Genomic DNA, 25,952 nt, shown 5'->3' on the forward strand with positions numbered 1-25,952 from the left:
GCCAGGCTCTGTCATGCGGCAAGATACTCTCTGTATTTTGCTGGGCTCTCCAAGAGGGGCGGAGGAATAGAACCTGCATGCAAGGCAAACGCCCTACCTGCTGTATTACATAAATTTTAGTTAAAGAGCAGATATATTTTTAATGTTGTAGCTTTGTACTTTTTTTTTTTTTGCTTTTTGGGTCACACCCAGTGATGCACAGGGGTTACTCTTGGCTCACTCAGGAATTACTCCCTGGCGGTGCACAGGGGACGGTATGGGATGCTGGGAATCAAACCAGGGTTGACTGCATGCGAGGCAAACGCCTTACCCACTGTGCTATTACTCCAGCCCCATAGCTTTGTGAATTTTTAATAACATATTACATAATATGTTTTGGTGTAACTTGGTTTACCTTTCAGTACTAATTTGGATGAAATGCTTTGAGGAAAACAATGACAAGAGCAAATGGATAAAAGCAAGAGAGGAGAAAGGTAGTAGAAAAATTGCACTGTTTAATTTAAGTTAAATTTAATTAATTAATTAAATTTAATTAATTTAATTTAATTTAAGTTCCCGTTTAATTTTAGAATTATGTAAGGGGGCTGGGCTGGTATGACAGTACAGCAGGTAGGGCATTTGCCTTGCACATGGCTGACCTGGGTTTGATCCCCGGCATACCATATCATGCCCCAAGCACCGCCAATAGTAATTCCTGAGTGCAGAGCCAGGAGTAACCCTGAGCAGGGATGGATGTGATACAAAAAGCAAAAAATAAAAAATTAAAATCTAAAAAAAATTTTTTAAAAAGAAGTTATAATAACCCATATTGTAATAACAATTGTTTGCTTTATTTTCCTTGAGACTTTTAGTTTCAAACTTGTGATAAACTATTATGTAACTTAATTTTTACTTAACATTATAATGAATGTTTTCAGTTTTGTAATTATCAATTTGAAAAATTACACAACTGCTTAAATATATAAACTGATTTATTTTAATTATTTCTTGGATTTTTGAAAAAAATACCCTTTTACATACTGTAGTAACAATTTTTATTCATCACTTGCTTTTAATTTGATTTTAATTCAGGAATGATTCCTAAACATGGTATTTCTAGATCACTGGTACGTGGGTATTCCAAATTTCATGACATTTCAAAATATATTTCAATTACTTAATAATTGAAATATTAAGTTAATTTTTTAATATTTAAAAATTTTTAATTTTTTAATATTTAACTTCAATTAATTTCAAATTACTTTTCCTAACCTAATTGTCACTTACAGGCAAATAGTCCTATACTTAAGCACTGTATGGATTATGGAATAGTGATTTTTCTTCCTTTGTGCAGATAATTTCTAATCTTTCTGTTTCCTTTTTTTTTCCTTTTCCCTCTGCCTGCTACAAATATATATAATATACCCACTATCACCTTATAACTTTTTGTGTATATTTAATAGTATACTTTGTCTAAACAAAAATATACATATTTAACATATTTTAAATTTTGTATTACATATTAATACCTTGATATAAAATTATTTGAACAAGTAGATACATATGAATTTTAGCACACTTTTGTCAAGATGTTGGCATATGTGTGTATATATGCACATGACTCTTCTGCATACTAAGTTTAAAACACATGTCTAATTTATAACGGAAGTAGGTGCTTAATATTCTTAATTCAGTAACATCTGATAATAGCTTTGTGCTGCATTGTACATAGCAGCTATTTGATAGGGATATTTATAGATTAAGTCAAAGGTCTATCTATGTAAGTCATTTTAACAGACATATGGGGAGGCTGGAAGTTATAGAAGAGATATTTTTAGCTCTTTAGTGGAAAGCCTATTTTGATTCTTTGGATGCTTGTAGTCTTACCCACCCTTCCCCATTCCCATACTATTTTTATTCTGCTCGATGACAGAGAATATATAGATACATGCCTATAATCTTTCTCTGGAATATGATGAACCCTATTGGTGTGCATAAACAATTTTCTCCATTCTGAAATGCTTCAGTAGTGATCTTTTTGGACTATTATATACATTTCAAGTCTTGTTAAATACTCAAAGCTGTAACTGTGAGACAAGTGCACCTTTTCTTTTTGTTTTGATTTTTGGCTCACACACCTCACAGTGCTCAGGGCTTACTCCTAATTCTGTGCTCAGGGATCATTCCTGATGGGTTCAGGGGACCATTTGAGGTGCCAGGGGTTGAACGCTGGTCAGTCATGTGCAAAGCAACGCCCTACCCACTATATTATTGCTCTAGCCTGACAAGATTGTACTTTCTAACCACATATCCATCACATATGCTTTAAATTCTTCTTAATTCTTTCTTAGTTTGTCTTTCACTGAACAGTCAATTGTACTTTTTATCATCAATTTGATTTAATATAATGTGAGTATTGTCACAAGAAAATAAGTAGGATAAATTGTTCAACTTAGTAACTTTTATTTCAATAAAATCTTTGTGCTGATATGGGAAGTACATGCTGAGCTAAGTAAGGCCTGGGAACCTGATAATTTTCATAGATATTATGTTACAGACAGAGAGCTTTAACACATGGAAAATGGGATTGGGGTATGTTTAATAGGTTACAGTGGTTTTAGTCTTCACTAACAATATTACATACACGAACTGAATCATACCATAGAAATGGCAAAAGGAGTAGTAAGTTTGTACCTGGCCAGACTTGCAAATTGATGTGTAAAAAATCAAACAAAACAACAACAAAAAAGCCTGCTCTCTGCATCTTTTCTTGACATGCCATTGAAAATGTCAAAGCTCACTCTAAAATGCTTTCATGTTTTCTTGTGATTTTCTCTGGGGTTTTCATATCCTGTTTAGTTCTTTATGGTTCCTTCTTTTATGTTTGCAATTTACTCATTCTGAATGGATCTGCCCAGACCCTGCAATTAGCAGTAGGAAATTGACTCCACTTTATTTGAATTTGCATTTTCAGAAATCAACTTCTCCAAATCACCAGTGACTCTTATGTATTTTGAAGTCCTCTGCTACCTTGAGGCAGAATCTTGCCATTTTTTTTCCTGCCTGCACCTTACATATTTTGAAATATTGGAGTACCCATATAATTCATTCTCTTCTTTATACTCAAGTTCTTCCTATAATTTTGTATTACTGAAACTATAAGCCCTTCCCCTATGTACCACTTGAGCTCCACTGCTATCACTCTGCTACTTTCCTTGAATAAATCTCTAATTAAGTAAAAGTGATTCTCAATAGGAGATGGAGGAGGAGGGGATGGATGAGGATGGGCGGGGAAGGAAGAAGAGAAGGAGGAATTAGAAAAAACGCAATAATTCTCTATTTTATTCTTAGAAGATTGTACATCACTGTATCACTGTCATCCCATTGCTCATTGATTTGATCGAATGGGCTGTTACTGTTTTTGGCATATTGCATATGCCACGGGGAACTTGCCAGGCTCTGCCATGTGGGCGGGATACTCTCAGTAGCTTGCTGGGCTCTCTGAGTAGGATGGAGGAATCAAACCCTGGTTGGCTACTTGCAAGGCAAACACCCTACCCGCTATGCTATCGTTCCAGTCTAGAAGATTGTCACTGTCACTGTCACTGTCATTGATTTGTTCAAGCGGGCACCAGTAACGTCTCTCATTGAGAGACTTATTGTTACTGTTTTTGGCATATCCAATACGCATGGGTAGCTTGCCAGGCTCTGCCGCCTGGGCTCGATACTCTCGGTAGCTTGCCGGGCTCTCCAAGAGGGGCAGAGGAATCGAACTCAGGTTGGCCGCGTGCTATCACTGTGCTATCGCTCCAGCCCCCAGAAGATTGTACATACTTTTTTTTTGGGGGGGGTGCCCATACCCAGTGCCCAGTGGTGCTCAGGGCCTTCTTCTGACTCTATGCTCAGGGATCACTCCTGGCATGGCTTGAGGGACCATGTGGGATATCAGAGTTGAACCCAGGTTGTCTGCATGCAAGGCAAGCTCCCTACCCACTGAACTATCTCTGGCTTCTGTACAAAATTTTAGTTGACTTTCTCCAATTGGGGGATATGAAAAATATATACAAATAAGGGTGTTACCTACATTTTTATGCAAGAGGAAATATTTCATTTAACAAAAGGCAGCACCCTAATAAATGCCTATGTGACATAGATGGGATATTAAGAGTTCTGTGCAGAAAAATAAAGTTGAAAGAACTCTGGATAAACCGTAATCTTAGTTTCCCTTTATGATTACATGGATAATAAATTGTCATTGTAGTTTTTAATGGAACATTGTGAAAAGTTACATGAAAGCAGCCAGGGTGGCTCAATTTTTTTTAAAAAATCAAAACCCAGGGGCTGGAGCAATAGCACAGTGGGTAGGGCTTGCACACGGCCGACCCAGGTTTGATTCTCAGCATCCCATATGGTCCCCTGAGCACTGCTAGGAGTAATTCCTGAGTGCATGAGCCAGGAGTAACCCCTGTGCATTGCCGGGTGTGACCCAAAAACAACAAACAAACAAACAAACAAAAAATCAAAACAGTATTGTATACATATCTAAATTTAATGTTTAAAACCTGTAGCAGTATAGTCTGTTTAACTAAACTGTTTAACTATACTGTATACTGTAAACTATACTGTTTAACTATACTGTTTTATCATGTTTAATCCTGATATTGGCAATTAAATTGAAGAACATAGACATAAAGAATCATAGTTTAGTAAGAAAAGGGAAACATATACTTTTATCACCGTCACTGTCACTGTCATCCCGTTGCTCATCGATTTGTTTGAGCGGGCACCAGTAACGTCTCTCATTGTGAGACTTATTGTTACTGTTTTTGGCATATCCAATATGCCACGGGTAGCTTGCCAGGCTCTGCTGTGCAGGATCCATACTCTCGGTAGCTTGCCGGGCTCTCCGAGAGGGGCGGAGGAATTGAACACGGGTTGGCCTCATGAAAGGCAAACGCCCTGCCACTGTGCTATCGCTCCAGTCCCCATACTTTTATCATCTTACTAAATATCTTGTAAAAATATAGGAGTGAGGTTATGGGACAGGATGTGCTTGCTCTTTAGCAAAATTATATATTCTTTAAATTTTTAATCCTTATAAGCAGCTCTGTAATTATTATCCTTCTCATAGAGAAAATATGACTTAGGTGTTCAAAAATTTGCCGAAGGGGGCAACGCTACTTGACCCCTAAACAAGGATTTGACATAAGTTTCTTTGCTCTGAAGATAGTATTTATTATCTATTATTTCAGCTGAACAGAATGAACAAACCACTTACCAGATCTTGCATGACTTACATTATTTGGTTCCTGCACACTTTTTCAATGTTGTTTAAAACTTTGATTTCTAGTTACTCTTCACCCAGACTTGTTCTCTTTCCTTTTCTAAACACAACACATCACAGGCCCTTTGCATAAGCTGTTTCCATTCCTTTTTTCCCCTCTTTTTCCCACTCTTTTATCCCCTCCCCCTAAAGTTATAACTTCCTGTCTTCTAGGTCCTAGAAGACATAATTTCCCAGCATTATCTTCTACCACTAAGGTGTCTGAGCCCACTTAAAGTTTTCCCTATGTATGACCAGTTGATTTTCTTTCTAGTATGTAATCTATATGTAATGAATCTGTCATGCATCTCTTTTATAGAATATAAACACTTTGAGTGCAGCTTTCTCAGGTTTGTTTATTACTGTACCTACCCACCTGTACCCATAATAGATACAGTGAAAACAGCACTTAACATGTAAGAAATGCTGAAAACAAGTTGATTGCAGAGTGGATAAAGGACATCGAGTTAAAAAAATTAGGAATCACATTTATACATTTTTTTCAGTACTGAAAATATTTTAACAACTGTGAATGTTCTAAAATCACATTTAATTTTTTCTTTTTTCTTTTTTTGTAACCCCTTTCTTTTATTATTATTTTCATTATTTTGCTCTAACCTTCACCAAAGGACTCAGTTTTGTGGTTTTTGGGAAGTACACACACAGCTGTGCTCAGAGCTCAGGCATCACTTCTAGCGATGCTCAGAGGACCAAATAAGGTATCAGGGATTGAGCCTGGGTCATCCAAGTGTAAGGCGAGCAGCTTTGTTCCTGTGCTCTCACTCCAGTCTGTCAGTTTTGCACTTTTATTAGATTTAAGTGTAGAGTAAATTGTAGAGGACTTCAGGATCTGTTTTGAAGGATCGGTTTTAGGCATGCAGCTTAGAAGTGCTTAGACCTTAGAGCATTTTCTGATACTTGTACCATCAGATATCAAATGTCCTAATCAATATATGTGTCATTAACTTTTTAAACTTTAGAACTCAAAATTCTTATGTGAGATACTCATTAAATACAAGTGTTAACTTGTTCTTGTACATATGTTATTTTTTATAGCTAAACAAATTAAGAACTTTTTGCATTAAATATTCAATTTTCACATTTTCCCAGTTGCCCCTTAGTTATTTTTTGACAATCTGTTCAAATGAAAATCCATATGAGGCTCTTGCATTGCATTCAGTTGAAGAGCCCTTACATTTTGAAAATCTGTAGCTTTCTTTGAATCTGTGTCCCCTTCTACCCCGTTCATTTATTGAAAAAGCCAGATTGTTTTTCTGTACACTTTTTTTGGAATTAAAATATATATATTCTTTTAGTTTTCCAACACCTGTCCTTTCACCAATATACCTTCCCTACCACCAATATCAATATCCCCAAGTTCCCTTTTGCTCCCCGCCCCCAGCCTGCCTCTGTGGCAGGCACTTTTACTTTTCTTCTCTCTCTCTTTCTCTCTCTCTCTCTCTCTCTCTCTCTCTCTCTCTCTCTCTCTCTCTCTCTCTCCCCCCCCTCCCTCCCTCACTCCCTCTCTGTCTCTTTCATTCTGTTCAAGTATTCCAAATGTTGGCTTAGCCTTGGGAGTTACAGGATTCCAAGGAAATGAAACCATAGGGAATGTGTATGTGTGTATTACTTGTTGAGGCTTTGGGGCCCGTATCTTCATCCACTCTTCATGGTGTGTTTCCGTGCTATTTCCCCATGGTGCGTATGGTACGCTGGAACTTTATAATTAAATAAAAGGGTACTTCCTGCAACATTCTTTATAACAGCAAAAACTCATTGGAACAACCCATTTTAATAGTGAAGTTATTCAAATAAAAAAATACTACATCCACACACACAAAAAAAGGAAAGAATTCTCTTACCTGCAATTACAGTGACTACTCTCACATAGGGCTGGAGTGATAGCACAGCAGTAGGGCATTCGCCTTTCACGCGGCCAACCCGTGTTTCATTCCTCCGCCCCTCTCGGAGAGCCTGGTAAGCTACCAAGAGTATCAAGCCCGAGTGGCAGAGCCTGGCAAGCTACTCGTGGCGTATTGGATATGCCAAAAACAGTAACAGTAAGTCTCACAATGAGAGACATTACTGGTGCCCGCTCAAAAAAATCGATGAGCAACGGAATGACAGTGACAGTGACTCTCACATAAACAGCATAATTTATCATTTAATTGAAATCAATCTATATTAAAGAAACAAAGCATCAATATAAGTTCCACTTCATATACAATTTATAATCTAGTAACAATGATGTTCATAGGTGCTTTAACATTTTACTGCTCCACAATATTCCATCTAAGGCAGCAGTAAGAGAAAATTCTGTAGGCTAAATATTTAAATGAAAAGAATAATAGTATCAGCTTTCAGATTCAGTGTAAAACAAATCATCAAATTTCACATATTTTATTTCAAGGTTAATGATGAAAATTTATATATGTATCTCATATTTGGAAACCAGAATTTTTTTTTTATTGAATCACCGTGAGAACAGTTACAAAGCTTTCAGGTTTAAGGCTCAGTCATACAATGATCAAACGCCCATTCCTTCACCAGTGCACATGTTCTACCACCAAGAACCCAGGTATAACCCCCTCACACCCTCCACCCTGCCTATGTGGCAGATGATTTTCACTTTACTCTCTCTTTGCTTTGATTACATTCAAGTTTTTACAGAAACCCCACTATTATTATTTGGAATTTTATCCCAACAATCAAACCTGCCAAAAAGGCATCATTAGACCATTTGTTTTCTATTGCTGATAATAAAGAGCATATGATGTCTCACGTCCACAACAGTGGCCACGCGGTTTTGGAATTCTGATATTTTAGTAATTAAGTCCACAGATATTTCTGCCAGCAGCCACTGTGTTCCGAGATTGATTTGTGTGCCTCTGGGATCATAGCCGTTCAGGAGCAAAGGAGACGAGACGTTTGTGGGCGGCCACTTGGGGTCTCATCTAGGCAGGGAGCAGGGCCAGTTCTGCCCCCACCCCCAATCTCGAGATTTCCCTTCGTGCCCCATCACTGCAAGTTCTTACCTCTCTGTCCAATTGGCTCCGAAAGGTGGTGGTGGCCATGCTGCCACAAAGGAGAAAAGGCCAAGGGACAAAAACCCTTCCCCTCCCACAGCTGCATGGGGCCAAAGCTTAGTTCACAGATCAGGAGCATTTCTGCCAGTAGCCACTGCATTCCAAGATTGGTTTGTGTGCCTCTGGGATCATGGCCATTCAGGGGCAGAGGAGCTGTTCCTGAGCGTTTTTTTTTTTTTTTTTTTTTTTTTTTTAAATTCAGGAAAGGTTGCACGGCCTTATTCGGCCACGCAGTCTGGAGAAATAGTCCCGTTCCCCACTTACAGGAGCCATACTTGTAGAAGCTCATGGTTGCCGGGATTCCATCTGGAGAAGGTGGGGAGACTGCACCTGCTCCATCTGGGGCACCCCGGTATTATTGGCTCGGTCTGGGGATCCGGACCATTCTCCAGTGTTGTGGTGACCGCCAGCCAGGATTCTTCACTGCTGAGTGCGGCAAGATGGCACAAGGTGCTGGAAATGAGAAATTTTTATTTTTCACCTTTAAAAACTATTTTTATTTTTTAAATTTGTCTGTTATGGAGGCAGGGGGAGGGTGGGATGTACCAGGGATATTGGTGGTGGGGAATGTGCACTGGTGGAGGAGGGATGGGTGTTTTATCATTGTGTGTTTGTGACCCAAACATGAAAGCTTGTAACTATCTCACGATGATTCAATAAATTTAAAAAAATAAATCTATGCTCATGTAGTTGTCACCAAAGTCCCAGTGCCATCATATCACCAAAAAGAACCCTTTTTCATCCACATACCCCAATTCCTTCATTTCCTTTGGGTGGTTTACATATTTTCCACTTACCATAGTGTTCATCTAGGGTAAGAGTTTTTTTTTTATCTCTTGTCAGTTTGATTTCCTGATAATGGTCTGCACTTCCCTATTTCACTTAGCATAATCACCTCAAGATCCATCCACTTTGTCTCAAAGAACACAGATTCATTTTTTAACTGACAAAGTGATACATAAATTAATTAAAAATTATGCTGAAAGGTCTAATAGATAACACAAAGGAGGGTGCTTGCTTTGTATGTAGCTAACCTGGGTACTCTCTCTGGTATTACTTGAATCCTCTCAGTCCTTCCAGAAATGATCCCAGGGCACCAGAAGTAAGCCCTTAGCCTGATCACAACTGTGTGTGGCCAATCCCCTGTGCACCCACCAACATAAGATTAAATCAGCTGTGATCTTTTTACAAATAATATGTGATATCCATTTGACAAAATTGCTTCTCATTTTTATGAGGTTTCATATATAATTGTAAATCTAAACACATTTCTAAGAAAGATAATTATTTTTGTCTTAGAAAAAAATTTAGTTTGAGTTAAAAAAAATCTTTAAATATACAGAGATAAAAATAAATTAGCTTAACCATTATACCCAGTGAATGCAGAAAGTGAATATATGCACAAATAAACATTTAAGGTAGTTCAAATATAGTGTCTGTGCTAAAATGTAATTTTTTATAAGAACAGAACAATCAGGATTTGTATTGCATACTTTATTCTTATTCTTCTAGCAGCAACACAGGTCACCTTTATATAGTAAACATGAGCCCTGGTGGAGATAGCTATGAAAGTCGGTTTCATTTATATGCATAAATGTATTTTCATGTGGACTTTATAGAAGTTCAGTTCTCCTCAGTGCTGTTTATAGAAAGATCACAGGAGATGAGGAAATTATTGCTCATATTCAAATTTGCTGCATGGAAGAATGCACCCTCTGAACTGGGAGGAGCTTAAGGATCATCCTGTCAAAAATCTTTCTTGTAGAGTCTTAGTATTCTGGTCACTGTTGTAATGGTTTCATTTGTCTTTGTTTCTTTATGTGCAGGAACACATGGACTCTAATAAATATATTGAGCATCTGTTAACTCAGCTCGAGGAGCAGAACAAAAGTCTCTGGAGGTGAGTTAAATCCATGTACCTAACTTCTAGTGGCCTCTATAGATTTGCTCTTGATCACAGAAGCAGAGAATTGGAAAATGGACTCTTCTTCACTTGATGCCAAAAGCACCTTTGGGGCAAAATATTACCAGCAGTTAACCAGAGAATTATATTCATTTAATTAAAGTATAGCAATAGTGCTGAAACTTGTCCTTGAGGCAAGGGCCTGTGCAGAGCTGAAGGATTGTAGAACATATGATACATATCAAGGTCATGGAATGAATTTATCCAAGGCCACACAGCAAACTTTGATAAACTAAAACTCAAATTTTGAACATTGGCTGCTGAGAAACAATTGGTTTTTTTTAATAAATTTATTTATTTTTAATTAGTGAATCACCGTGAGGGTACAGTTACAGATTTATACACTTTTGTGCTCATGCTTCCCTCATACAAAGTTCGGGAACCCATCCCTTCACCAGTGCCCATTCTCCACCACCAGTAAACCCAGCATCCCTCCCACCCTCCCCAATCCCATCTCCGCCCACCCCACCCTGCCACTGTGCCAGGGCATTCCCTTCTGTTCTGAGAAACAATTGTTAATTAAACTGTAGTGTAATTATGCTTAGGATTCTTGCTTGCTTTAATTTTTGAGAGTGATATATTAGGATGTTGCTATAAAGGTCTCCAATGTTTTTAGATGTTAAGTTTTTGTACTAGAGGGTGGATTATGATTCCAGGTAAGGAAAAGTATATGAGAACATCTGTGTAAGTGAATTGCAGAACACAATTAACCTCACACAAGTGATATTCGCAAGTTATTATTTTTTCCGGGAAATCTTGAAACTTGAAATTGGCAAAATGGTTGTGAAGTTATTTGTTTGCATCTTCATGGTTATGTGGTTATGCTCTATATTGGTGCTATTCAAAAATATGAAATCCTTTTTCTAAAGTTCTACCCCTCTTGTTATCTGGAGAAACTTGCTTCCTCTCATTAAAATTAAAATTGAAATTTTTCCTATAATTAGTTTTGTCTCCCAAGGGTTGGTGACCCCTACAAATTCCATCTTTTCTTTCATTCTTCCTTTCTCACACATAATAGGAAATTTTTTATTGTAAGATCTTAACTAAAATCCTCAACTTCTGACCACAAAAGTATCTCTCACAAGATATTTTGGAGGGAAGTCAAAGTTGTTCTAACACAAAGGTATTCATTAATCTTTGTTCATTATAAGTGTTGAGTCATGACACTCTTTCTATTTAATACTATTGGAAAAATTATAGCCAGCATTATTTGAGGTCTACAGCATTCCAAAGATTATTTTGTGCATTAATTTGTTGAGGCTTACAACATCCCTGTGATGTGGGCACAATGATGACATTTTTTTGTACATGAAAGAACTGAGACAAAGTGTTGGTATAGATATAGATGCCTATAGATATAGATGCCTCTTTCACTTCTTTGTGCTCAGTAATTTTCAAGATCAACATGCAGTACATTGATGAAGTAAAATTATAACTTATGCTCACAAAAAGAAATATCACTGAATATGGTCTAAATGGGCTGGAGCAATTGCACAGCGGTTGGGCTTTCACCTTTCACACGGCCAACCTGTGTTTGATTCCTCCGCCCCTCTCGGAGAGCCCAGCAAGCTACCGAGAGTATTGAGCCCGCACGGCAGACCTGGCAAGCTACCCATGCGTAATGGATATGCCAAAAACAGTAACAATAAGTCTCTCAATGAGAGACGTTACTGGTGCCCGCTCAAACAAATTGATGAACAACGGGATGACAGTGATACAGTGATACAGTGATGTTCCAAATTATTTAACTCCTTTTAGTGCAGCGTAGAATATTTTCTGTATAGCTAGATGAAAGGTAAATACTTTATGACCCTGTAATTTTTTCTTCAAGCTTATCCATATTTAGTATCACTGATATCTATACCTAGTTCGATATCTATACCTAGTTCTAACATACTTTTATGTACCCTGGTTACAAATTATAATAACATTGAGATTTAACTTCTTACATAATTACAGTTCTCTAATAAAGTATCTGATATTTCATTTGTTTTGGTAATAAGAGCAGCTTTTCTACTGGAAAACAAGTTTGTGATTATAGCAAAGGATAATAATCTATTTTCTTCCACAGATAAATTGATTGTAGGGTATACTTAAAATGTACATTTATAGTCTGTCAGCTAACTGTCACTTATTTTCAGATTAGTTGAGTATGAGACTTTTAGGTAATTATCTAATACAGGAGTATAGATTCATACTTCTTTTTTTCCTTTTTGGATCACACCCAGCGATGCACAGGGGTTACTCCTGGCTCCACACTCAGGAATTACTCCTGGTGGTGCTCAGGGGACCATGAGATGCTGAGAATCGAACCTGGGTCAGCCACATGCAAGACAAACTCCCTACCCACTGTGCTATCGCTCCCACCCCAATTCATACATTTTTGACTACAAAAGGATTTAGTATATTCTGTAGTTGTCTAACTAAACTGGTTTAAGACATACCAGTTACATAACAGTGCACACTTGTTAGATTTGAAATCTGTAACCTGCTGTTAATAATTTTGTGAACCAGCACAGTAAATTATAGAAACCAACTACAATGCACTTATGATTGCATGTGTCTTAAATTATATTTTACAAAGATCTTTTATCAAGTATAGTTTAACTCTTATTTGATTTTAAAATTTAAATCATTGGCATTTTTGTTTGTTCAGAATATCATTTCCCTATCTTTAGGAAAAAATATACAAAAATATTAAATCTGCTGAAAGAAATGTAGAGTTTGTGTATAATAGTAAGTTTCTTATATACATCATTGGAGAGGCATAATGGTTTGAGGTCTCTCAACCAAAAACCCTGTGGGAAAAGAGGAATATTTTTATTCTATTTCAAAGTAATAATAACAATCTTTCGGTCTTCTCTAAAATGATTAAATTAAAATCCCAGTTCAGGCAAAGACTTACAGAGCTCAGAACTTTTTATGAATTCCCTTCCATTTTTCTTCATAAATTGAAATATTGATGGGGTAAAGAAGCAAAGTTTTGCATAAAGTGTCAGAGAATCTAAAAAAGCTTCATTTAAATAACAATAAATAAAGGGCAATAATAGCATTTGAATTGTCAGAATAACTACCATGACTAAATAAAAATAGGTGTGTTGAAATAAAAATTCAAACTAATAATATACTTTTTGCTGAATCATGAAATTATAGTTGATCATATTTTACAAAGAGATTTTGACTGGCTTAAAAGGATCAGTTTTATGAAAGTTGCTACAATATCATCATTGCAACTGTAGTCAAATTGTTTTCAGTGACTGATATGTGTGACGTGAATAGTGTGGGAACTCTTTCTGGTTATGATTAAATTTTTTAGATGCTTTGTTGAGTTAGAGATTAATATATGAGTGCAGAGGCTCATGGGAAAAGCATTTTATGAACTCAAGTACAACTTAATTGTCTGAACGTAAGCAGATATTCACAATACACTGTATAAATTTTTCCTCTGATCTCATGTCTTTGATTGCAGCTGCTACAGTTTTCATCCAGTCAGTTATATGTCATTGCTGCCAATAGTGACTTATGTTCTTCCATTTGAATATTTACATATTATGATTAATGTGATCATCATTAATTTATAGCCACAGTCTCTGAGGACTGACTTTAAGTCTTGGTAGACACATGCCATTCTGCTATTATATTTGATTAATAAAAAATGGACACATAATAGTAGGAGAATAGATTAAAAAATTAAATGCTTATTTTCATGAAGCAGTATTTTTCATAAGTTTAAGTCATTTTCTAGTGCATAATTATATGCTTATTATTAGTCATACTCCCAATATAACTGGTTATTTTGGGGTCCTGCTTAATACTCTACTAAAACAGGCCTATCATCTGAGTTTTCAAATTGCAAAGGAATTTATGAAGTTCAAAATAGCTGTCTAGCAATGAGCAGTAAATTAACTCCACTGTCTTTTTAACACTGATAAGAGAAAATTTTGTGAATCCATTTGAATAATAGTGTAAAATAATAATTTAGAACTAAATCTAAAATTTAGTACAAGTATTGGAGAGTTTAATTTGCTCTGCATTCCATTTGATGATTTAAACAAAAGTAAGCCTAGTGACAATTTCTTTACTAGCTAATATTAAAATAAAAACATAAATGTCTACACATTAATTTTAATATAGAAATATTTGAAAATATTTTTCCTTAATTATATTTGTATTTATGATTGTCTAGTGCATTACCATCTGCTTTCAGAAAAATGATATATATAAGAATATATTACTAGAAACATTATTGTTTATAATTTTCATAAATATGTTTCATAAGAATGATTATATGACAACAGTTAATAGGTTGGATAAAATGTACAATGGGTAAGACACTTAGCTTTATGTTACACACTCAGGTTTGATGCCTGGCACCATATAGGTCTCCTGAGAATCTCTAGGAATATTAGTGATCCTATGCACATAATGAGAAGTAAGCCCTGAGCACAGCAGGGTGTGATCTAAAAACAAACAAATAAACAAAAATAGAAAATAAAGAAAAACAAAAAAATTGCATCTTTCCATTTTTTAACTTTCCTTTTTGTTACAAGTCAAGAATTTTGAACAAACAGCTAGAAAATACAAATTTGAATTTATGAATATTTATGTCAATTACTCCTTTATTTCACACACATGAAACTATATAAAAATTGAAAGTTGCATGATAATAAAAAAATGGAAGAGAGACTTGACTGAAGGTTTTCAAGAGTTGGTCTCTTATTTTTGCTAGCTCAAATTGATTATTGGTTAACAAATCTAATATTGAGTCTGTCATCTATTAAAAGAATACATACCTTGTAAATAAGATTATGGAGTACTGGGAGAATATAATAACTGATCTCTAAAACATTTATAAAATATTATGTCTATAATACATATTATAGAGCTAGGTTGTATAATGTTTGTCATACAAAGTTTCAAAGAAAATATGAAAGAAGCAGAAATAGCTACCATATAACAAAAACCAAACAGCTTGTCAATAAGTCAACCAGAGGATGTCAAAATATTTACTTCATATTTCCATAGCTCAATTTGAAGACAGTGTTATCAATAGTCTGTGAGTTTGTAAAGAATCAATGGTCTATCTGGCAAAAATCAAGTTACAATCGCTCTTGAAAGCACAGTGCCAGCTGTCTTCTTACAGACACTGAATCACAAAACTTTTATCAGAATAAGCTGGATCTAGGCTAGCAATTCTTAGCCAAGGTACTGGTGGCATTTAGTGCCAGACCATCCATGACCATAGAGAGAGGGAGGCTGTATTTTGTGTATTGTTAAATGGCCAATGTCATCTCTAACTACTGTCTTCTAAATGCCTGCCATCAATACAACCCTAAAGTCCACAGAAATATGCCAAATGTTTCTGAGAGGCAAAATAGTCTCTTCCCAGTGAAAACCAGCAATCTAAACCTTATCTAGCCAAGCATTTTTTTCTAAGCATATTCCAAACAGCACCAATACTCTGGGCTATTATGTAATAGATCTTTTAGGAAAAATAAAGGTAATCTGTGGTCAAATTGTCACTGTCACTGTCATCCCGTTGCTTATTGATTTGTTCGAGCAGACACCAGTAACGTCTCTCATTGAGAGATTTATTGTTACTGTTTTTGGCATATCCAGTATACACGGGTAGCTTGCCAGGCTCTGCGGTGCGGGCTCCATACTCTCAGTAGCTTGCCGGGCTCTCCAAGAGGGGCGGAGGAATCAAACAAGGGTTGGTCATGTGGAAGGCGAAAGCCCAACCGCTGTGCTATCGCTCCAATTGTACTATCCTAAAAAGCATATTTTAAAGATTGTTGTTTTTGCTTTTAGAATAATTATCATCATTTCTCCCTTTCCTTTTCTTCCCTGTGTTGTTTATCTGCTGTCCAGGGTTGAACACTCTTAGTTATAGCACTCACATGTTTGTTGTGATACCCACTGGGGATCCCATACCTGGTTGTGGTGCACCCAAAATCACATACTTGATTGTGGCACTGGGGTTTCCAAGCAGTGAAATTCTCTGGTTTGTGAGACAGTTCAGGGGTCAAGCTCATAACCTCAGGTATATAACAGAGGCACTCCTCTCCTGAAAGGTATTCATCTTTCATGCCCCTAAAAAATATTTTAATGACAAATTCTTCAACTATTTATGTTACCAATATACATTACACATAACAAATACAAGACATAGCATACTACTTTTTTACTGTATAATTTAATCTTGTATATTCTGACCAAATAAGCTTCCAGCTTTGGGAAATGGTGTTCCCACCTTCCATTCTGTCACCTTGGATTTCACCAGTGTTGGGATGAATGGCTTGGTGAAAGACAGCTGGAAACATTGAATACAGGCTGTTGGTAAAAGAGGAAGGTGGTTATGTAGAAAGGCCAATGCAAAGTTTGTCCTCATTGTTTTGAGGAGTAATTTGTCTCCATTCAAGATTCCAAGAATCTGAGTGATATCCTCGTCCAAGAAAAGTACTTTTCTCCTATTTCTCCAAGAAGAGAATTTATGATTTCTTTATATCACCATGGGGAATAGAATACTTAATTAAAAGTCTTATATCCTTAGTTGGAATAAGATGCCCTCAGGCCTGTCCTTTCCAACCAAATTATTTTAGTACTAAAGATACTCACTTTTGCTTTCTGGCTATGTATCTCATTTTCAGAAAAGAGAGGAAAAGGGGATGAGGCAGGCACATCATCATGAGGCAAATGTTTAAATATACAAATTATCAAATGTAAATGTGCCATATTATAGATATTAATATCTTTCATAAATTATACATGTTTTTAGACTTTGGAGTAGAGATAATTGGCGCCAGTACCTAAGGCTCATTTGAACTCTAATCTCAATTTTCATTAAAAAATGAGTAATTTGAGAATTATCACATTATTTAAAAATTGTCATGAGTTATAAAACAGAGATTAAAAGTCAAAATACAGGCACCCCATGTCAGGCCGAGAGACATCTATCTATCTTGAAACTTCGAATCAGATTATTCAGACATCTTGCAAACTAAAACATTTCTATCCTCATGGGGTTAATTTATGTAGACTAAGGATATGCCAAGTATTAAACAAGTTGCCTTTACAGTAATCATAGACTTCCACTGGGAGATCTTAATTGGCAACAAGTAAAATGGCTCTGCATGAATTCTTAATGGTGGATCCCAGATAAAATAAGAACTGTGATTTGTTTTTTAAATCCCTCCAAGAGAAAAGAGGCTATCTCTGGGGGATGGAATGTGTAGCAAACAAAGAGTGTTCGGTGCCCTGCAATAGCAATAAAAGCTCTAAAAGCTAAACCTCATGCTATGCCAACTCAATAACACAGCACATGGTTCTCCCGCTCTGCTGAGGTCAAAGGAGAACAGGGCTGGCAAGCTTTACATTATCTTCCCTTCCTCTCAACCCTTGGGATGGATTTCTGTATTCTCTGGCAAATGTAAACAGAAGGGCCACCCTGGATACCCATTAATGTCACTTCTCAATTACACACCAGGGGTTGTTTCAGAGATGCAGACTGTCCCAGACCCCTGCCAAGATGTGAGTCTTGCCTTTAAGTCATGCCCTCTGCTCAGCACAAGGGAGAATAAATCAGGCCTCTGGAAATTGGGTATTGCCACATGCTTCAGTGGTTATGTCATCCCCGGATGGTAGTAGGGAGGGCTGTGGGCTAAGCTGTTTCCCAAAGGATACTTATTACAGACTGATGGTGTCACTTTAGAGAAGTAAGAAGTGTTTAGGCTTCCTCTTAAGACTCTGAAGCCCCAGATGAAGTAATATCACTGTCTTTAAGGTGCCCGTGTTCAGTAACTGAGAAGCCAATGAAACCACGTATAAAGAGATATATGGGTTGACTAAAACCATAAGATCATCCTACTTCATACTTAATTTTATATCTTAATGTTAATAAAATTTCTAGTGTACTTAAATGACTTGTTTGGTCTGAATATTTATTTATTTATTTGGAAAACTTTAATGTTTAAACTCAGATCTTCTAGGTTTGAAGAATTAAAATTACTTGGGGGAGAATTCCAAAATATCAGTGAAATACTCTACTTTTTATATTCTCTGAGATCAAATATTTCTACTCTTCTTTCTTTGAAAATAATAATCTATTATACTAATCTAGAAATGAATGCAACAGATACTGTATATTTAGGTCAGTAGATTGTTTAAAGTGACATGATTTTACTGCCTCTTTAAACATTTATCTAATGTACTCCACCTGTGATAGTTGGAGGACTATGTAAAACATGCTTCAGCAGACTCCTTCAGGAGTCCAAAAGTATCTCCTAGGAGATGTTTTGATTTGAGTCCTGAGTGAGAGCTGACCTGTTGGAGTATGGAAAGACAAAGATCCATCTATTGAAAGCATAGAATTTTTACTTCTTTTAATAATTTTTAGTTAAACTAAAAAAACCTCAAACCTAAAAATTATTAAAAGCAGCATGTGATGTATATGAGATGAGAACTTCAAGAACTTCTTAAATAGTTAGATTAAGAGATCCACAGCATAGTCATTAGATTGACCTACATATATATGACTGCCCTCCAATAGAGATGGAGAAATATCCCCCTGCTGGTCAATGGATTCAGAGCAGCAATCGGACGCGCAAATTGAATAGTGTTGTGCAAGGAGATGAATAGATGAATTGAAAATAGTTCTGCTGCTGGTTTAAAAAGGTTTGTATTCTTCAAGAAATCCCCTCAAAGTACTAAAAAATATTTCAACATCAGTAGGATTTGGAGGTCACCTAGAGAAATTTACCAGTGTTTAATCTGAAAACATGTGGCTTAAAACACATTTGTTATTTTTAGATCCATGCTTATCTTAATATGACAGCTTGGAAACTAATGTGATTTATTTATCTGAAATTAAAATAGAGAGCCTCGAGCAAGAGGCATTTTGTAGATTTATTTGGAGTAATAAAGATCACAAATATTCCCTACTAAGTTGAAAGGAGAAAATCTCCAGCAGGCAATAATACAAATGACCCACTCAGTATAAATGCATGTATTCAGGCTGAAGTGCACTAACATTAGGGAATGGCAAAATACTTTTTTTTTTTTCTGGAAGAATAAAATGGATAATTTACCATGTAACTCTATTTAATCTTATTATATGTATTTTTTATTTTGGTTTTGGGGGAACCCTTGATTATGCTCAGGGCTTACTTCTGTCTCTGCTCAGGGATCACTCTTGGTGGGGTTCAGGAGGCCATATGCAGTGTCAGGGAAAGAGCCATAACTTTAATGGAATAAAAGTCACTTGCAGTGTGTGAGCAAATTTTGTGTATATGTGTTTTAAATAATCTGTTAGGATAAAATATAGCCACATATTTATGTACAGCTAATTCAATTTCTGTACAGTTAACAATATAGTTAATTTTTTCTTATCACTGAACTTTGGGAACCTTCTGTATACAAAGCTGGGAAGGCATTCTCGTACCCCGCTGCACACCCTCTCTCATGCCAAGTCTAAGAGCCTATGTAAAAGAAAAACACAAATTTCACGTCTTGTCCTCTCTGAAACTTGATACACTGTACTGATCTACCGAGGGAGTGGGCTCTCAGTGGTCACTGGTACTGGCTCACACTTGGTCACCCCCAAGTCCTCTGTATTGCTTTGAACTTTAAAGCTATTTGGTTTCGTTTGTGCCAGTTCAAAAAATGTTTTCAAACAAAAATAGAGCACCGCGAAGGACTCGGTTGCTATCCTTCTCAGGCCTCGCCTCTGGATATCACGCTCCGGTTCACCCTCCTGGAGGAGGCGGAAACCTGCCGGACATCACATGGGTTTCCTTCTGCCACTTCCTAGTGCAGTGGCCCATTCTCCCGGCCTTACCTGTGGGTTTGACCCTTCCCCTCCTCTTTCTGCACACCCTGTACTTCCGATAGAATCTTAGGGTGGGGGGAGGGTGGGAGAGATATCATGATACACTATATATTTAGTACTAAACTTTAAATTCAAAAGTAATCTAACAAAGAGCTAAGGACAGAAAGTTGTGCTGTACTCAAAGAACCTGAATAAATTGATGAAAGTGTAAAATAGTTGTCAGAGGCATGTACTAGAAGGTAGGGAAGAGCAATGCAGGGTATGCAGGGTGTTTTATGGGAATAGGCTTATTTGTGACTCCGGGTTTATTTTCACTGAGCACTCACTAAGTATTATTTATGTACTCTCTATAAAGATTTTCTCCAGATACAGTTAAAGCTACTGCAGCTCTCAACTCTATACAACTACATTAATCAGATTTTGCTAGTATGGGAGATCTCTAATTTAGACCTCAGGGCTGCTCTGATTCCTGTTGCAGCTCCTCTATCCAGCTGAGGACAGTACATGTAAATATTCCAACATTATATGTACAACCTCTAGTTTTATTTTTTTCCTATGAGTTACTATTATGAGTTACAATTCTAATTTATAGCTCTCAATCATGCCAAATTTTGCTTGTTTATTATCTCATAAGAATAGGATCATGTACCCTAAGGTCTTAGATCTGTATGACCAAATCTCATTCTTTACATCAATTGCATTGCTTTGTCTCAGAAATAAAACTTTAATAACACCTATAGGCGAAGAGTCAATTGGGAATTTACTTCAGTCATCCTTATACCTTTGTGACTTAACCTATTAAGATGAGCCACTAATGGGACTGATAATGATTCAGAAAGAGAAATTTGTATGCATTCATCTGTTTAGGGATGAACCCAACTTTATAAATCCATTCAGGAAAAAAAAAAGCGTAGGCAAGTAAAGTACAAGTAATTTGTCTAGGTGGTATTTAAGTGCGGAAGGGATTCAAACATTAAAATAATTTCTCTTGGAAAGTTTAATCTAGGGGCATTTAATAAAGGGGTGAATATGTTGATAATGATTTATAAAGCCAGGAAGAATGCATACTTTACTGGATTTTATTTTACAGTAGTTAAAATTTAATCACAATTTTTTAATTTTTAAGGACATTAAAGAAATTTCATGTCAAATGGACTCTTCTAGAGCCAGAAACAGCTGACATGAGCAAAGCCTTGAGTTCTGTCAAGGCACTGCATCCCTTTCCTCTTAGCATCTTCAGGTGTGGCCCCAATGGCCATTAGCTCTGTCATTGCCAAGCAACATCACATCCCTGAACCCAGACAACCTAATCATTAGCCATGCACAGCTGGGTCAAGTATCACCAGGAGCCACTCTAGGTTCCTGAGAACTGCTCTGATCAATAACAGTAATTGTAAAAAACTAATGCACGCTGAGGGGCGTGAACACTTGCAGGCTCTCCGGGCGGTTCTGTCTCACCGCCCGCGTTCGGTGCTCTGGAACCGCTGTCTATGGACTGGATCGGGATGGCTGTTGACCAAGGACAGGCAAAGGAAGAACGAGGACCAAGCTTGTTGCTGATTAGTTACCGTTTATTCAATCTTCCATCTTTCTCATCTCCCGCACTCCTAGCTCCATCCTCTCTCTGTATCTACTGCTGCCTCTTGTCTCTCTTCCCTCTTTTTCTCTCTCCACCTTGCCCTCTAGGCTACACCCAGCCAGGTAGCAAAATCAACATAAGAAAGCCCTTCCTGAGGGCCATCACGTTCAAAGGGAACACAACCTATCTAAAGCCCTTCCAGACGGCCAGTAGGCAAAATACCTCTTAAGGGGTTTTTCTCCTTTCCTTAGTCCAAACACTCATTAACATCTTAATACTAGTTATTTTTGTATGGACATAGCAAGAGATACATTGAGGTTTGCAAGGCAGCTCTCCTGGCAACATCTTGCCACAGACTCAACCTACAGCACTCAGGCCAGATTAATCATACCTAACCCTCCCAGGGTCCGAATCTAGCTATCACTGTTTGGATCATGACAGCATTTATCCATGACCAAGCTCTTAACTTATACTTAAGCATTAGGCGCTTTGGCCAGGCCCATCTCCATGCCAGGGTAGCACACAACTCACTGCTTGCCCTGGGTCCGTCCCGTCCCTCGTCGGGACCTTGCTTTTGGGGGTGCTAGGAAGTAAGGGCAGCTGAGGCTTAGGTCAAGAGAACAGATGCCCAGGAGGAAAATATCATGTAGAGCCAAATGACTCCCAGGTTACAAAAGCATAGCATTTGCTAAGTCTTTCTGTGTCCCTACAGAAGGACATGGCTCTGAATAAACTATGCAAATGACTCAAGGAGAAGAGAAAAACAATATATACAAGTCAACAGAACTTTAAGAAAGATGCTACAAATAAACACAGAGGAATGGGAGCACTGTGGTGGGAGTAACCCAATAAACCTAAAGTACCTGAGGCTATGTTATCCTACAAGTAATCAAATTTATGTCTGCATTTTGTTCCATTCTTCTATCAATTGTATCTTCCGCTATAAACAATCTCATTTTCTTTTTTTTTAATTGAAATTTTTATTTTATTGAATCACTGTGACAAAAGTTACAAAGCTTTCAGGTTTAAGTCTCAGTTATATAATGATAAAACCCCCATCCCTTCACCAGTACACCTGTTCCCCCACCAAGAACTCCAATATACCCCCCTTCCACCACCCCACACCTGAGAGGCTAATGATCTTTACTTTCAATATTTCAACAGAGAACTGACTATTATTACTTGGAATTTTCCCCCAACAATCAAACCTGCTGGAAAGGCATCATTTGATGTGGTTTTTTCCATTGTTTTGTTGTGGAAAACACATTTTTTCCAGTGTGTTTTCCATTGCTGAGAATGAAGATTATAGAGCTCGGTTTTGGATTTCTGTTGTTTTAGCTCAGTTTACAGTCTAGATGCATTTCTATAAGTCTCTGGGTGCCAAAATGGGTTAGTAGAACCTCCCTGATCATAGCTTTTAAGGAGCAGAGGGGCCGCCGTGTCGTGCTCGGCTGCTCCGGATCTCATCTGGGTGGAGAGTGTGCTGGTAACACCCCATCCCATGATCTCTTGCTCGCCACGTCACTACAAGCTCGTACCTCTGGGTTGTGAGTTCTGGAGAATAGCAGAGGCCATGTGGGCACTGCTGTTGTTGCCGCTGCTATCTTCCCCTCTTCCCCGTAGAAAGAAAGCACTGGGAAAGAAAATCCTTCCTCCCCGGGCGGCATGGGGTCGTAGCTCAGCTCACAGTCTAGATACATTTCTATAAGTCTCTGGGTGCCAAAATAGCAATCTCATTTTCAAAGAAAGGAATTAAGAAGAGAATATGATAGGTTAAAGAAACCCTGCAATGACCGACGACCTGGGCCTGATCCTTGCTACCCCAAATGGTACCTGAGCACAGTAAATAGCAAGCCCTTAGTAGTGCCCGCTGTAGCCCAAGCCCCTCCTCCTTAGAAAAAAAGTTAAAAATCAATGTCTAAAATATGAGGCGTTTTACCTTAGCTAAAACAAGTAAAGAAAAAAATGAAGCATAGAGATCACATTTAAAAACAAACAGACTCATGAATTGACTCATAAAAGTTCAAAAAGGAGGGACCATCAGACAAAGTTTTTGAGAATTTTGGCAATATGTGGACAGAATTGAAGTCAGGGGAGAGTTCAACATGAATAATGACAATAGTGCAAAGATGAAGAGTGAGATTTGAAGGAATTTTTAGCATGGATCACAATGGGGGCAAATAAAGCAAAAATGAAAGAGAACAACTGAAAGGGATCTAACTATCATTAGTTATTAACTTTAGACAGCATAATCACAGATCAGAGTCACATTAAAGCTCCTCAAATATTACTCCCATGAGTAACATGGACTCCAGTTGGGGCTGGTATTTGATGGCACATGAATAAAATCAGGGTCTTTGTTCTGATTGTTTGGTGACTGGTCAGTGCTGTTTCCAAGTTTTAAAAATATCCTCCTTGCTTCATTCATTCATTGTAATATGGAATTCAGGTCCTGATTTTGACACTCTCTGTGTGGTCCTGGGAAAGTCATGTAGGCATTCTGATACTTGGTTTTTCCCATTGCTAGGAGAAAGAGTTACGAGACATAATTTTAGCAGTCCATTTTTTTTAAGAATTAACTGTATAATCCATGTGAGAATTCAAAGGTTCTATTATTCTTACCAATTGTCTCACAGTCTAAATGAAGAGTTTGAAAGATGAAAATAGAAGAAAAGTATGGGAATTACTAAGAGTTGAAAGTGACAATTTACTTTCTTAAAATAGGACACATAATTATTTTTTTGACCCTAATTTTTCTCAAGTTCAATTTGTTGTTCTGTGCCTTGGCTCTGAATCTCCCCAGAGGTAATAAAACAGCATGCTAGTAAACTCAGGTACCAGTGCTGGATGGAAGCTTGACCACCTTCAGAGGTTTTTTCAGGAAATTATTCTGTTGAATACTGTTAACATTTCCATAGAATCTATGAGCATAGTATTCTATTAAAAGGGAAAATTATCAATTATCAAGTATCTAACAGTTATGACTCTATAGTCATGCCCCCTATCAAAATAAATTGCATTGTCTTATGTCTCTTTAGTGTTCTCTGGATATTACCAAAGTCAGCAGTTAAATTAAAAGGAAAAATGTGAATTTATCTAAATTTATTTAGTTTTATTGTTGAAGTGATTTTTTTTTTAGATTACTGGTTTAGAAATGAATCGGATCAGTTTCAGAAGATCACTCTGAATTAGAAATCTTTTGGAGCAGACACACAATTTAATAGTTTAGCCTGGGGAGCCATTTATTATTGTAGCACTGCACTGTAGCACTCTCATCCTGTTGTTCATGGATTTGCTCCAGCGGGCACCAGTAACTTCTTTGTGAGACTTGTTGTTACTGTTTTTAGCATATCAAACACGCCACAGGTAGCTTGTCAGGCTCTGCCTTGCAGGCAGGATACTCTCAGAAGCTTGTCAGGCTCTCTGAGAGGGACAGAGGAATTGAAGCTGGGTCGCCCACATGCAAGGCACACACCCTATCCGCTGTGCTATCACTCCAGTCCATTCATTACTAAGGTGATATAATTTGAAATGTACTGAAAGTTGTGTCTATCCAAAAATATTTATACACTGGACTGCCTATAATTCTCATGATTGACAAAGAATATTGGGTGTTCAATTTTCTAAACCCTGAAATTGGCACTTGCCTCCTGATGAGATGTCTAGTGTTATCTCTAACTCCTTATAATATTTTATCAAAGAAAGGGATCTAATATGGGAAAACATACTTGCTTATAAACTTTTGTACTAATTCTCTGTACTCTGATAATTATTTTTTGGTGTGCAAAGAATTGTCTTAGTAGAATCCTGCAATACTGATGAGGACAGAACAAGGAAAGCAATTTTCTGGCTCAGAATCTAAGAAATGTCAAATTGGACAACCATGGAATCTGAGTCCTGAAAATTTTTTTCAGAAAAATCAAACATTAAAAAACATAATGTTTTTTAAATGTTTTTTAATAGGCGATCACTCCAGTCCTGGTGCTGGAGCGAAAGCACAGCAGGTAGGGCGTGTGCCTTGCACGCAGCCAACCCAGGTTTGATTCCCTGCATCCATATGGTCCCCCAAGCACCGCCACGAGTAATTCCTGGATTCAGAGCCAGGAGTAACCCCTGTGCATCGCCAGGTGTGACCCAGAAAGAAAAATAAAACATAAAGTCCTGTTAAAATTGTTACTCCACTAATATAAGTATTT

The 25,952-nt window shown here is 37.2% G+C and overlaps 1 protein-coding gene across 1 annotated transcript in view; it reads left to right on the forward strand.

The window, feature by feature from the left end:
- NCKAP5 (NCK associated protein 5) overlaps positions 1-25,952 on the forward strand; it is a 1,232,229-nt gene that overhangs the window by 416,969 nt on the left and 789,308 nt on the right. The window contains exon 3 of the mRNA XM_055122815.1: positions 10,215-10,288. Coding sequence (XP_054978790.1) covers positions 10,215-10,288 — 74 coding nt within the window. The remainder of the gene's footprint in view (positions 1-10,214; positions 10,289-25,952) is intronic.

This window comes from Sorex araneus, chromosome X, assembly GCF_027595985.1.
Source record: "Sorex araneus isolate mSorAra2 chromosome X, mSorAra2.pri, whole genome shotgun sequence".
In the NCBI taxonomy this organism is placed as follows: domain Eukaryota; kingdom Metazoa; phylum Chordata; class Mammalia; order Eulipotyphla; family Soricidae; genus Sorex; species Sorex araneus.